This window comes from Gossypium hirsutum, chromosome A06, assembly GCF_007990345.1.
Source record: "Gossypium hirsutum isolate 1008001.06 chromosome A06, Gossypium_hirsutum_v2.1, whole genome shotgun sequence".
NCBI lineage: Eukaryota > Viridiplantae > Streptophyta > Magnoliopsida > Malvales > Malvaceae > Gossypium > Gossypium hirsutum.
Window position 1 is genome coordinate 126,327,624 of NC_053429.1, and position 14,180 is coordinate 126,341,803.

Below are 14,180 nucleotides of genomic sequence, written 5' to 3' on the forward strand. Positions count from 1 at the left end.
GTTATCTTCTTCTTTTTTTAAATGTATTATTAACATTATCTTAGTAATGGAATTTGATGTCAATAACTCAATATATTTAAAGGATTTTATTTAATTTAAAATCTAATTCTATTTTCATCATTTATAAATTTTAATTGAATTTATGTTACAAATAACACTAAATTTAATCTTTTACACAATCACTCTACGAGTGAATTTAATTAATAATTTATATTTATAAATAATAATAAAAAGAAGACAAATGTAACATCACATATTTGAATATGATGGTCGGGTCAAATGTGGTGGGTTACACTTTCCCGTACAAATATTCCTGAAACAAAGTGAAATTTTATCACCATTCCATCTCCTTATAAAGCTCATGGACCCTACCTAGTGCTCACTCGCTAGCTTCAAGCGCACCCGCGAGCTCCTTTCTCTTAGTTTCTTCTTCATCGATAACTTGTCGTAGACCCCAACTAATAACCTTGCTTTCAGCAACAGATACTTGAAGCGACCATAACAATTCCCTTATCGAGGGCCTCTTGGCACAAGATGAAGATCCAGAGGGGAACACACACTCCCTGACCTCTCTCGGCGTATGTTCCTCTCATTTCTTCATCACATCATCAAGATAATAGGGATACCTCCTTCCATCAAGCTGCTCGCGCCAGGGAAAAAGGGTATTTCCTTCACCATTCGGAGATGTTAATTTCAGTGAACCCCCTAGAGCAGCACCAGGAGGCAATTCTTCTAGAATGGGATCAATTGGTGGTGCAGGAAGGGCAACTGTTACCACCACACCTCCTGAAGTTGTCGCATGATCCCTCCTCCTCTTATGGCAAGCTTCCTTCAGTTCATTCGTTACTTCATCATCACTATCAACCTCGGTACTTGCAAAGCTCGCTAGCACCCTCTGCTTCTTGCGAGAGCTACCACTACCTTCACCTGTTGCGGACATGCGGTACTAGCATTTCTACCTTGCAAATTCTGCATAAGAGACCTGACATCCATTATGCATCTAAGTTCTTCTGATGAATTTGCAGATCCCTCCAAATGCGAACCCTTCGTGCGAACACCAGCAGTGCCTGCATCACCAATAACATTATCATCAACACCAGTAGTTATCGTAAGTGTTCTCACATAACCTTCTTGGCCATTTGCAGATATGGAAGACCAATAGTGTGTATGCAACTTACAGTAAGAATACAAAAAATTTACAAGTTCCTCCTTTTTTCCTAACAAAATTAAACCCAGATCGTCAATGGCGTCATGAGGCCATGGGAACCCTGCAGGCTGCACAGGGCAATAGGAAACCTCCCTCCATGTCACTCAATCTCCTTGCGCCTTCAACAATCGAAAAATCAAAGGCAAAATTTAGCAACTGAATACACCGGACGACTAGATGACGAACCATCTCCTCTTGCTTTGTCGAGCACAAATAGGTGTTTCCTTCGACAGGTACATAGGCCTCATGACGCTCTTGACGGTTACCACCCTCATCCACAAATCTAGACCTACAAGCCTGGTTACCACAGCCAGTACAGCCACCGTCCCTTCCGCCCAACCCGATTCTAACTCTAACCATGATAAACAATCACGCTTAAAACAACTGAAACGACGGTAAAAAATTCGAGGGTTTTTACCTATAAACGACAAATCTCTTCTCACTGGTAGCCCCTTTTGAAAAAACGCAAGATATGTGTAAGTTAGGGCTAAGTATAAGTTGTTTTAAGGAAGAAATTTTTTTCAGAACGGTTTTTTTCCTTAAGAAAAAGAGCCGCAATCATACGACAAAACATAAGCAGTAAGTTTTACACCAAAACGTAAGTAATAAGCCTCAATCACATGCTTCACTCGTGCAACCTTCTCTCAAAAGAGTTACTTTATAACTCGTCTTCAGCAAGGCAAGGAATAAATTGTTATAAGGCACGCCGCTATCCGACTAGAGATCCGTGTCCGACCAAACCCTCTTCACTTTACGCCTCTCCTCTTCTAGGGTCGTCTAACTCACCACACCCTTCTTAGCTCACTACCCTGTTCAATTCGTTGTGCCCTTCCAGCTCGCCATCGTCCAGCTCGCCAACTCTCTGCTTGCCTACATTCAACTCATCAACTTAGTTTCCCAGGGAGAATCACTCAGGACACATGTCACCCCTAAGGGGATAACGTGTCCTCATGTATGGCACTTAATTATACCTAGTACGTCATATCAAGGAACCACACCTTATAAATATGAATGGACTCCAAAAGAAGAGAGAGAGTACAAGATACTCAACATATTTTAAAATAGATAAAATAAAAATGAAAAGTTATTAATGTAAAATAGATTTTTTGTTAACATATTTTTTTATATATTCTGAGTTTGGAATAAATTATAGGGATAAATCTCAAAATTATACATGAATTTTGATTTAATGCGCAATTGTATACATGAATTTTAATTTGGTGTAATTGTACACATGAAACTCTAATTGTGGTTCAAATGTATACTTAAAACTTTAATTTTGATTTAATCATACACATTTAAAGAAATAAATGCATCAGTTTATTTTCATATTAGATAAATATAATTCTTTATGTATACAAAATATAAACATAAAATGATGTTATATCAATAATTGTGTTAATAATTTACAAGAATCGGATCAAATCAAAATTCCATTTATAAAATTGCACAAAATCAAAGTTCATATATACAAGTGCACATTAAACCATAGTTCATGTATAGTTTTGAGATTTACCCCTAAATTATATTATATATTTTTTATCTAATTTATATCACTTAAAAATTAAATTTGTAATAATATATAATACTTGTCGAAACCATTTTTAATTTTAAAAACGGACGATCGACTTTGAAAACGGAAGTGTGGAGTCGCCACCAATCTTTTTGTTTCGGTGTGATTGGATCACATTAACAAAATATTTTACTCCATTTAAACCAATTTTGGCCTACGTAAATTTGAGAAAACGGGTTCGGGAGTCGGTTACGCATGAGGAAGGATTAGCACCCTCACTACGCCCAAAATTGGTACCAAATTGATTAAATACTGTCCTTATGTCTAAGATTTAAAAATGTTTTTAAAATGTGATTCCTTTGAAAACATTTGAATGGTTCAAGTTGGTCGTCAAAATTCTCTTGTTTCAGAGGAATATAGCATCACATCCAGCATGATAGGACACGATCCTTTATACCCTCGAAAACACTGTAACACCCCCTACCCGTATCTGTCGCCGGAATAGAGTACGAGGCATTACCGAGAAGCACGAAACACTTACAGATAATTTAAATACATTTTCATAACAATTTGTTTCGATTTCATACTATTTCATATTTAAGCTTTATTCACTAAAGTATTTGAAATATCATCTTTATGCAAATAGCACACACGAGGTACATAATTTTATAATTATGAATGAACAAATTTATCAAACATATTCCATGTTTTTATATATATCATAGTTTCATATTTCCATGTATCAATTACCATCACTTCCTCGTATTTCAGACAAATACGTGTAACAATTCATAAATATGCAATTCATTAACTCTTCCTACCAATTACGATTTAAATTGCCAAATCACTTATTGAGCCCAATTTCAATGTTCACTAAAATTTATCATATAAATTTTGATGTACGTATTCATCAATAAATTCCATGTACAAATATCATCATCTTATATTTCCACATACATTTGCTTTCCACATTTATGAATTCAAATAGCATATACAATACATACCAATGTATTTCAAGTACGTTTTCATGATATTTCATTTCGAACTCAGATTATTTCATACTAGAAGTTTTCTCATTAACTCATTTGGAGTACCAATTCATACGGATAATACACTCAAGGCGTAGAAATATATAATCACAAATGAATTCATCCATCAACCAAGTTTTATGCTCATGTCTCATCAACTCGTATTTCCTTATGTCACATAATTCCATGTAATACTTACCAAACTTCTTCAAATTAGTGAACATCTTACGGAATTGAGTACTTCGTTTTTTTCGATTCTATAGTTCAACTATGGTCTTACACATCTTTACATAATGATGCCATAGCCCAGCTATGGTCTTACACGTAATCACATATCTCACTGATGTCATATCCCAGATATGGTCTTATACAGTAGCATATATCACAGCGATGCCATATCCCAGATATGGTCTTATACAGAAATCACTTGTCACTTGTCACTTGTCACTTGTAGTCAAAGCTACCACTATTCACTGATCAGGTAGCTGGTGCTACCATTTTTCACTGATCAGGTAGCCGGAGCTACCACTTTTCACTGATCAGGTAGCCGAAGCTACCACTTTTCACTGATTAGGTAGCAGAAGCTACCACTTTTCACTAATCAGGTAGCTGAAACTACCACTTTTCACTGATCAGGTAGCTGAAGCTACCATTTTTCAGTTGTCATTTGCCATTGATCAGATAAGTGTAGCCGAAGCTATCACTTATCACTTGTTTCCATGGTCCAACCATGGTCTTTTCCTTCAATTCATCTTGTCACTGAACTGAAATGCTCAATTTGATCATTTATTCAATTTTCATGCTTTTACATTATTCACGATTTTATCATCAACACATATGAAATAACTCATCATAAAATTCATAAAATTAACAAATAATCACTAAAATTTAGCCATATAAACTCACAAGTTCAATTTTTGTATTATAACGATAATCATAATTTCATAATAAATATTCCAAATAAAACATTATATCATTTCTAATCCAACACTCGTCGATTATAACCGGGCATGTGATCAATTTATACACGAGTCATTCATTTATATGTATATTTTTCCTCCTCCTCCTCTCCATCCACATCCTTAGTATAAACAACACACTTGTAAGTAACATTATCCATAATTTTCATTATCTACTTATGTGAATATTCAAGCTATCCATTTGTGTCATAGTCACTAAATTATTTTTATCTTGAGCTATAGAACTCCAAATTAAGATCCGCTAATTTTCTCTGAAACTAGACTCATATACTTCTTACTATAAAAATTTCATATTTTTTGGTTGGGCCAATTAATACAGTTTATTCATTGAAGTCTCCCATGTTCTGCTGTCTGACAGTTCTGACCCTTCTTCACTAAAAATTAATTATCTTCTTGTACAGGATTCGAATGATGTCCTCGTTTATTTCTCTTGAAAATAGACTCATTCAGGATTCTAAACATATAAATTTAAGCCCCTAATTATTTTTATCCAATTTTTTATGATTTTCCAAAGTCAGAATAGGGGAACTCGAAATCATTTTGACATTGTTTCACAAAAGTTATTGTATCTGATGATTTACAATTTCATTGCTTACATAATTTCTTTTATAAGAAACTAGACTCAATAAGCTTTAATTTAATATTTTATTCATCCTCTAATTCGATTTCTATAATTTTTAGTGATTTTTCAAAGTTAGACTACTGCTGCTGTCTAAAACAGTTTTAGTGCAAAATGTTTATTTCCATTTTGCCCCAAATTTCACAATTCATACAATTCAGTCCTTGCTCAATTAACCCCTCAATTAAGATAATTTTCTCAATTAACACTTTTTCTAGACATTATAAGTTATTTCATAATTTTTGAAATTCATAATTTCCATATGAAACTTTAACTTCAAACTCTTTTACAATTAGGTCCCAAACATTCACTTTCTATTCAATTCTTTCAATAAAATCAGCATATAAATAATTTAAAGCTCTAATTCCATGCCAAATCATCATATACTTCCAGTACATATTCATAACAACTTTCAATTTCTTTTATAGAATCAAAAACTAATGAATTCAACAAGTGGACCTAGTTGTAAAAGTCACAAAAACATAAAAATTTCAAGGAGAAAGCAAGAATTAAACTTACATGAAGCTAGAGTATGAAAACCAGCTTGAACCCTCCTCCATGGCTGTTTTTCAGCTGATGAATATGAAGAGAAATGAAGAGAATTCTAGATATTCCAATTTAGTCCCATTTTTATTTAGCCAATTTTGACAATTTTCCAATTTTGCCCTTATTTCATCCATTTCCTGATTTTTCTCAGGTATTGCCGCCCAAAATATCTCCTTTAGGACTATTTTCACTTTAGGTCCTTCCTCATTTGACAATTGAGCTATTTAATCCTTCTAGCAACTTTTACACCCTTTTCAATTTAGTCCTTTTTATTTAATTAACCACCCAAACGTAAAAATTTTCTGACTAAATTTTAATACTACCTCACCAACACTCCATAAATATTTCTAAAAATATTTATGGCTCGATTTATGAAGTTGAGGTCTCGATACCTCATTCTCGACCCAATTTACCTAATTAATTCTTTTAAATCACCAAATTCACTAATTCAAAAATGCTTTTATATTCGCATTTGACTCATAGGTATTAATTTATTAAATTTTTAACTCACCCGTCGGATTTAGTGATCTCAAATCTCTATTCCTGATACCACTAAAAATTAGGCTGTTACAAACACGATAAATTTCGACTTCCAAAAGTTCTTATGTTGTAAATTACAAAAGGATGCCCAATTATTTAGTCCAACGAAAAGCCGAAACCCAGCACGGTAGGGCACGATTCCTCGAATTTCCAAACATTGAACATTGCCTCGCTTTAGAAAACACGAGTGAAATTCCGAAGGAATATTTGATTATTTTGAACAAACGGGAAATCGAAACCCAGCACGATAGGGCACTATTTTCCGAATTTCCAAACATTGGATACTGCCTTGTTTTAGCATTTGGAAAAACACGAGTAAAATTCTAAAAGAATATTCAATTATTTTGGACAAACGGGAAATCGAAACCCAGCACGATAGGGCACTATTCCCCAATTTTCTGAACATCGAATATTGCCTTTGTTTTAATGAATCTTCAAATAAACAATCGTAGAACTAGCTCAAAACGTATTAATTTTACTTGAAATATGATGGAATAGTTAAAATTTTTTAAAAAAAGGTTAAAATTTATAATGCAACATTTGTAAACTCGAAAGATAAATAAAAACGTAGGGTAATATACACTCATAAAATACAATGCCAATTAACAAACTAATAATCAAGTATGGATAATCTAAGGCAAATGTAGTCGAAATTCTAAACATGGATGGAGAATAATTGATATAACAATAAAATGAATAAATAATATACAACGATGATATACATGGCATAATATAAAACTATCAATGCAAGATGTGTAGAACAAAATAGCAATTTGAAGTTAAGGTGATATAAGATATTTTTTAAAATAATGACGAATAAATGAACACATAATTTATACAATATACGAATTGTTGAATTTAAAACTATTTGCAAAAACAACCTAGAGATATATACTTAATTATTAAAATATATGTTATGAAATGAATATTTTAATTGAATAATATACAAAACATTAAAGAATATTGGTTTAAAATTGGCAATTTATATATAATATAAAAATTTAAATTATGTACAAAATATGAAAAGATTATAAAAATGTATAGAGAAACATAATCTTAGAAACATAATAGATTTACAAATCATATATGCATAAATAACTTTAAAAATAATTATTTGCAAAAACATGGAAATACATACAAGATTAAATTAAATTTGTTATATGTGTTCGAATATATATAAAAACATTTAAATGAGACAATATATAAAGCATAAAATAATATAATATAAAGAAACATTCCAAAATAATAATTTTATAAATGCAAAGGTGTAAAATAGTTTCGTATATATATAACGAAAAATACTTAGTGAATCATAAAGTAAGGAGTATTTTAAATAGAAAAATCTATAAAAGTAATAGATGTATTAATATATCTATTAATATTTAAACAAGAGGTTATATAAAAGTATTAAAATAGCTTAATGCAAAAAAAATTTTAAAATGATGATTTTATTAAGCAAAATAAAGTTATGCATATACAAATATATATAGAAATAAAGAATATTGTACAAAATATTAAAATAAATCAACACATGTTCAAACGTTAAATATATTGTAAAATAATAGGCTATACTAATAGAAGACTAAATTAAAATTGAATTAAAATAAGTGGGATAATTTGAAAATAGAAGAAATCCCAAAATAGGGACTAGTGCGCAACATGTGCTAATGTGCAGGGACCAAATCTGGAAATATTCCATACCCCAAAACGCAGCCTCGAAGCGCTGACCAGATCGAATTAATGCGCAAATTATAGGAGAAATTTAGAAACTAAAGAAACACCAATATAAGCTGATTTAAATGCGGCGCGAAAGGGGAGGGACTTATATCGCAAATAACCCATCAGTGACCAAACACGCGGATCTTGAACGTGTGCGGGTCGGGTCATCGGGCTGTAGCTCCTTGAACGCTGTCGTTTTGAGACCATTAATTTGGCCTAAAACGGTGACGTCTAAAGGGCCTTTATAGTCACCGAAACAAACCCTAAAAAGGTTTGCAGCCATTTACAGAAAGGAAAAAAAAACCTAGGTTGCTTTCTCAACCCTTCACCGACTAACAGTCTTTTGAAGGTCTGTTCTCCTGCCTCTCCTTTCGACTCATACAATGGTCAATCGAGGCTTCATTGAACCAAAAAAATTCGTGAGTCTTACTCACAAGCCCCAAATCGCTACTTAGTTTCAACTGTGGCGAAACAAGCGGGGATCCAAAGGCATCAAACGCAGGTAAGTTTCTTTTGTTTTTATTCGATCAAAAGAAGGTAAGTAAGAAAGTATGAGAGAAATAAGTGAGGAAAATCGTGAATAAATCACCTTGCTCTGTTTTTCGTCTATTCTGATTGCTTTTCTATTGCGTATATTGCGTGTGTGTAACCTTACAAACGATGAAATCCCTTGGCTTTATAGCTGAAGGGATAAAAATGATAAATAAAAAAAACATAAATAAAAATACAATATTTTCCTTGTTTTGCTGTGCGCTCGTCCTTTTTGCATGTGCAGGTGTGCGTGGCGCGAGTACGGGGGCTGTGTGCTAGCGTACGGAGGCGCGCGTGGCGGTCGTACAGTGCGAGGGCTGGGGCTTAGCTGCGACGCGAGGGAGAGAGTCCTAGGGTTTCTGGTGACCAAAGTTTTGGGTTGTTTGGGCTTGTTTTGGGTATTGGGCCATTGTATTTGGGCCGTTTGGGTTAATTTGGTTTTATGGTCTTGAATATTGGGCTTGTATAGGGTTTTGAATTTGGGCTATGTAATTGGACATTCAATGGACTATTAATATTTGGACCTTTTTATTCTTTATTTGGTCATGATGTGGACCTGGGCAAATTGGCCCGTTTACAATACTTATAATGTAAACATTAAAAAATTATTATATTACATATATAAAATTTAAATTAATGAAAAAATAAAATACGGGCAAGCATAAAATTAGTTTAAATTAATCATTTATAAATATAGACAGGCCTAGATAAAACTCCAAGCTCGTATTTCGGTTCGAGGTTGAGTTTGCTCAAGTATAAAATGTTTCAATATCATGCTTAAGTTTACCCATGAACATCTCTATTCACGATCTAGCCAATTTATCTAGGTTTGTATGAATATGTTCTAATTTTAAGTCTAACTTGATCCAACCCAAATTTAAGTTAAATAATTTTTAAGAAATATTTTTTTTAAGATTTAATTATAAAAGTATGTAAATATTAATAACTCTATATGTATAAATTAATTTTTTTCATTATTTTTAAGCAATCAATGAACTATTTAGATAAGTTGGACCAAGTCTCACGATGATAGAACTTTAGTCTCACGTTTTGTGCGGCTTTAGGCTATCCTTTCGATTTAAACACGCCTAAGTCAGCCTAACCACCACAAAGTGAGTATTCATAAAGAATTCTTCCAATGCACCAATTAATATAGCCGAAGCAACTCTAGCCAAAAGAAGGCAAAATAGAACAAAAAGCCACAGAAAACTATGCACGGGAGGTGTTTGAGTAAATGTTCTCAATTGTATTACTTTCTCTCAAAGAATACAAAACAGTGGAATGAATTACAAGTGAAGGGAGGCTCATTATTTATAGTTGAACTCCCCCAAAACCGACAATCTAGATCAAATTACATCAACAGACGAGATTAGTCTATCCCTTAAATTTAAGGATTTACAAGATTACATAATCAAATCTAATCTAATAATCTTATAAGATACGATTCCCTCAATCTTCTAATATTAGTTTCCTATTTACCAAGGTAGCCTAACTTTTCATATCTTCATCATTGGGTCACATAGGCTTCAATCTGACAGGCTTCACCAATAGCTCTTTAAATCGAGCTAGCTCTCATGGGTAAATAAACCTCATCTAACTGATAGACCTCCTGAGACACATTTTTTGCAATGGTCACGGGCTTTGCAACTTGGCCCGTAACACAAGCCTTAGCTTGGTTTTTTTTTTAAATCTAGTTCAAATCCGATCTAGTCTAACCTATGAACATTTTCAGTTTAATGAGACTAATTAATATTTCAAATCTAATACTTATATTTAAATATTTTACTAAGTTGATGTCACTCTTAACTAAACCACCAATTTAATTGTAAAATCACATAAATAACCATTCTTTTAAATTATAATTAATATTATTATGATAACATTTTTAATTTTTTTTATATTTTTTTTAAATAAAAGAATAAAAATTACAAATCTAAAGATTAAATACATGTTCGATAATATTAAAATATAAATCGATTATCACTACATTTATTTATTATTAAATAAATTTTAACATAAAATATTTTCTCGACCTCGTTGTAGGTATGACAAAAGCTAATATATATAATATTATAAATTGCAATTAAGAAAAATAAAATCAATTCTAAAACCTACCAATTGAGGAAGAAAGAAAATTATCATTTTTTTTTAGCTTTACGTGCTCAAAAATAAAACTACAAAATTGAAATTGAATTTTCTTTCTTTTTTTTTATTTTAGTTTAATTCTTTAATTTCCTTTTTATGATTTTTTTTTAAATTCAAGATTTAAGAAATGGGCTACAAATAAGATCTTTTTTTTTTACCCTATTTTATTTGATACTAACTAAATCATGCACCTAAAATCGTGGCCCACCATGATGATGGATCAAAAAATCATCAACAACATCACCACCGTTGGATATGGGGAAAACTGAAGTTTGACTAAGAAACCGTGTACCCTGTCCCCCTCGCTGCATGTCCTTTTGCCTCCTAATCTCCAAAACCTTCCTATGCGAATTCGAATGCTCCGTTGACACAAACGTCGGGCTCGCAGCGGGTCGGTATTCGGGTACCAACCGACCCGATTTGTACCTCACACCACACGCATTACACAGCGTTTTCGGACCCATCGGTCCCGTCCTCCATTGTGGTGTCTTCTCCGACGCACAATGTAAACATTTCCGACCCGAATACTCCGAATTTCCGTTCGGGTTATCCCTATTCTTATGACCCGTGGGTTTCGGGTTTAAGTGGAGGACTCGGGTCGACCAATCGCACGGTGCGTTCATTGAACGCTTGGATCGGGCCTTCCCTGGTAACGGAGCCCCGTGTTTGAAAATCGGGTCGGTCGAGCTCCGAGGTAATGAATCGGATCGGGTTGAGGAAGATGAGGATTCGGGTGTGGGTAAAGCAAAAATTTGGTGGTTGCTTTGTAAATTCGGGACCGTTGAAAATGAATCTTCAACAAAATTTGAAAGCCATTCAAGTTCCGCCAATTCATCGTACTGTAAATAAAAAAAAAATATCAAGTTCGTTCAATTATTTTGGTTTAATAAATTTCATATTTTTCACATAACAAAATTTAAATTTTTTAAGTTTAATTTATGAAACTTTAATTTTTATACTTTAAAAAAATAGTTTATCAAATTTTGTCCTTTGTAAAATATGAATCTATAGACATTATTGTCAGAGGTGGACAGTAATGGTAGTTAAGAGGGACCTTAACTTCTAAAATTTTGAAAATTTACATTTTCTTTTTAAAAAATTTTAAATTTTAACTCGAATTTTTGAATTTTTTATAAAAATTTTCATTAATTTCATAAAATTTTAGAAAATTTAATTACATCCCAATTTTTTTAAAATTTTTAATTAGATCCGAAATGTTAATCTCAACATATCCCACAGCTAATCAACAAAATATGTAGAAATTTACAGTTTTGTTTTATAAACAACTCATATCGTGAAATTCATAATTAAATAAATTATTTTCCAAATTTCGATTAGTCTAAAAAAATTACACGATTTTGATTTCAAAAACATGTTATTGGTTACAATTTATTCGAAAATTATTTGAAGTTGATGTTTAATTTTTTTTAATTAAAAAATGGTGTTAATTTGACGTGAATCGTTGTTTTTTTTAGTTTCACCATGCAAAAAGAAAGGAAAATAAACTATTTCATTACCGGGACGCCGAGTTCGCCGGAGAACTGAGAGGAGTGAGTGAAATTAGCGGAAGAGAAGTGATTTTCGCCACCGGACACTGAAGAATTGCAAGTGACGGTGGACAAATCGGTGGAATTACCCGCGACATTATCGAACACCAAGCCGTCGCCGATAACGGCGTCTTCGTTAGAGAAGTCGAGGAGGTCGTCGACGATGAAATTCTCCCCCAGCTTTTCCTCCACCATGGACATCCTTTTCTCCGGCGAGAAATCACCTGCAGCTCCGCCGCCGTAATAACCTCCGACGAAGAAGTCCCCCATCTCCATTACAAAAATTACAATGCACGACGACTTCCTATACACAAAATATATCAAAAATCTTGTCGTTTTTAGAAAGAGAAAATAAGAAAAAAAAAAGTTGAAAGGATTTTAGAGAGAGAAAGCTTTGGAGTCTGTGAGAGAAAAAGAGACTGAAGAGTGAAGAGAAAGGGTTGGGTTATGAGGAGAGAAGGGAATGGCAAAAGTGTAAATATGTGGAAATTGGAGGTTTTTTTTTTCCATGTAAAGCATATAAGTAATTTAATAATAAAGAGACAGAGAACTCATTTGCAAGTTCTTTTTACAGTACTCAGAATTTTTAATTGTATTTATTTAAATGAATTAAAATAGTTACGGGCAAATTACATCTAATGTCACTAAATTATTGATAAGTTTACGTTTTATTCATTTAACTTTAAAATATTACAAAATGGTCATTGAACTATTCAAAAGTTTTCATTTAAATTATTAAACTATTCGAAAGTTTTTATTTAAGTCACTGGGTTATTACTCTATTAAGTTTTTTTTTTAAATTGTCCCAATAACGAGCTCCAAGCGATGATTCAACGATCGGTATGGTGGATTAGTACCCATCAAAGAGTAGAAAAATATAGCTTAGATCCAAGTTGACCCGGAAATTAGTATCAAAGATCAGATAAAAAAGTTATTTGGATTTCAGTTCGTAGATTTGTGACATTCAAAGTTGTTTCATGAAAAAATAAACTATAAAAGAGAATGGGACGAAGAGCTTTCGATTAGTACAGGTAGTGCAAACAAAGAAGGTCATACAATAACAATTTTAACAACCCAGTAACTTAATTGAAAACTTTTGAATAGTCCAGTGACCATTTATAATTTTTTAAAATCGAATGACCAAATTTTATTTATTTCGTTTTTAGAATGTAAAGATATTTTATGGTAGGTTAAAAATATAAATATTCAAATATTTGGAATATAATTTTTTTATTTTCAAAAATTAATTTATCTAATTTTTTTTTCATATTACAAAATTGAAATTCAATAAATAATAAATACTTCATAGACATGTAATAAAAAATGGTGTTATAATGAAATTGAATCTAAATAAAAAAAGAAAAATTACAGTGTTAACAACTAGACTTGCATTTTAAAATTCAAAAAGTCGAGGGATTGAATTTTAAACGTACGAGGAGTATATGGGCTTGGAGCATATTTTAACATTTGTGTTATGCCATTCAAGGTTTAAATGTGCTTTTTAAGTCCCTATACTCTTATTACATTTGAAATTTAATCCCCTTATAAATTTAGTCCCTCTACTTTTTAAATTTTAAAAATACAAGTCCAATTATTAATATCATTAAAAATTATTTTTTAAAATTCAAATATATTATTATTATTTGTTACATAACTAGCAATTGAGTATTTTTTTTATATCAAAATGTGACACCAATAAATTTAATAAAAACATCATAACGTTGTTAACAATTGGACATAAATATTTAAATTTGAAAAATTGAGGTATTATATTTTTGAAAATATAAGTAAATGGTTAAATTCCA

At 32.1% G+C, this 14,180-nt stretch overlaps 2 protein-coding genes and 1 long non-coding RNA gene across 3 annotated transcripts; 1 reads left to right on the forward strand and 2 right to left on the reverse strand.

Moving 5' to 3' along the window:
* Positions 1 to 282: 282 nt before the first annotated feature.
* On the reverse strand, positions 283 to 1,854 carry LOC121230822 (uncharacterized). Its single transcript, XM_041116289.1, has 2 exons — positions 1,626 to 1,854; positions 283 to 1,067 (listed from the first exon to the last, which is right to left on the reverse strand). The coding sequence occupies exon 2, from the start codon at positions 938 to 940 to the stop codon at positions 590 to 592; it is 351 nt and encodes a 116-aa protein (XP_040972223.1). The 5' UTR covers positions 941 to 1,067; positions 1,626 to 1,854; the 3' UTR covers positions 283 to 589.
* A 6,113-nt stretch (positions 1,855 to 7,967) lies between these two features.
* Positions 7,968 to 9,208, forward strand: LOC107937322 (uncharacterized). Its single transcript, XR_001694644.2, has 2 exons — positions 7,968 to 8,654; positions 8,928 to 9,208. It is a non-coding gene; the product is annotated as an uncharacterized lncRNA (long non-coding RNA).
* Positions 9,209 to 9,908: 700 nt separating this feature from the next.
* LOC107937321 (GATA transcription factor 4) lies at positions 9,909 to 12,861 on the reverse strand. The gene is made up of 2 exons (XM_016870189.2): positions 12,346 to 12,861; positions 9,909 to 11,667 (listed from the first exon to the last, which is right to left on the reverse strand). Exons 1-2 carry the CDS (start codon positions 12,649 to 12,651, stop codon positions 11,020 to 11,022), a joined length of 954 nt encoding a protein of 317 aa, XP_016725678.1. The 5' UTR covers positions 12,652 to 12,861; the 3' UTR covers positions 9,909 to 11,019.
* Positions 12,862 to 14,180: the final 1,319 nt, after the last annotated feature.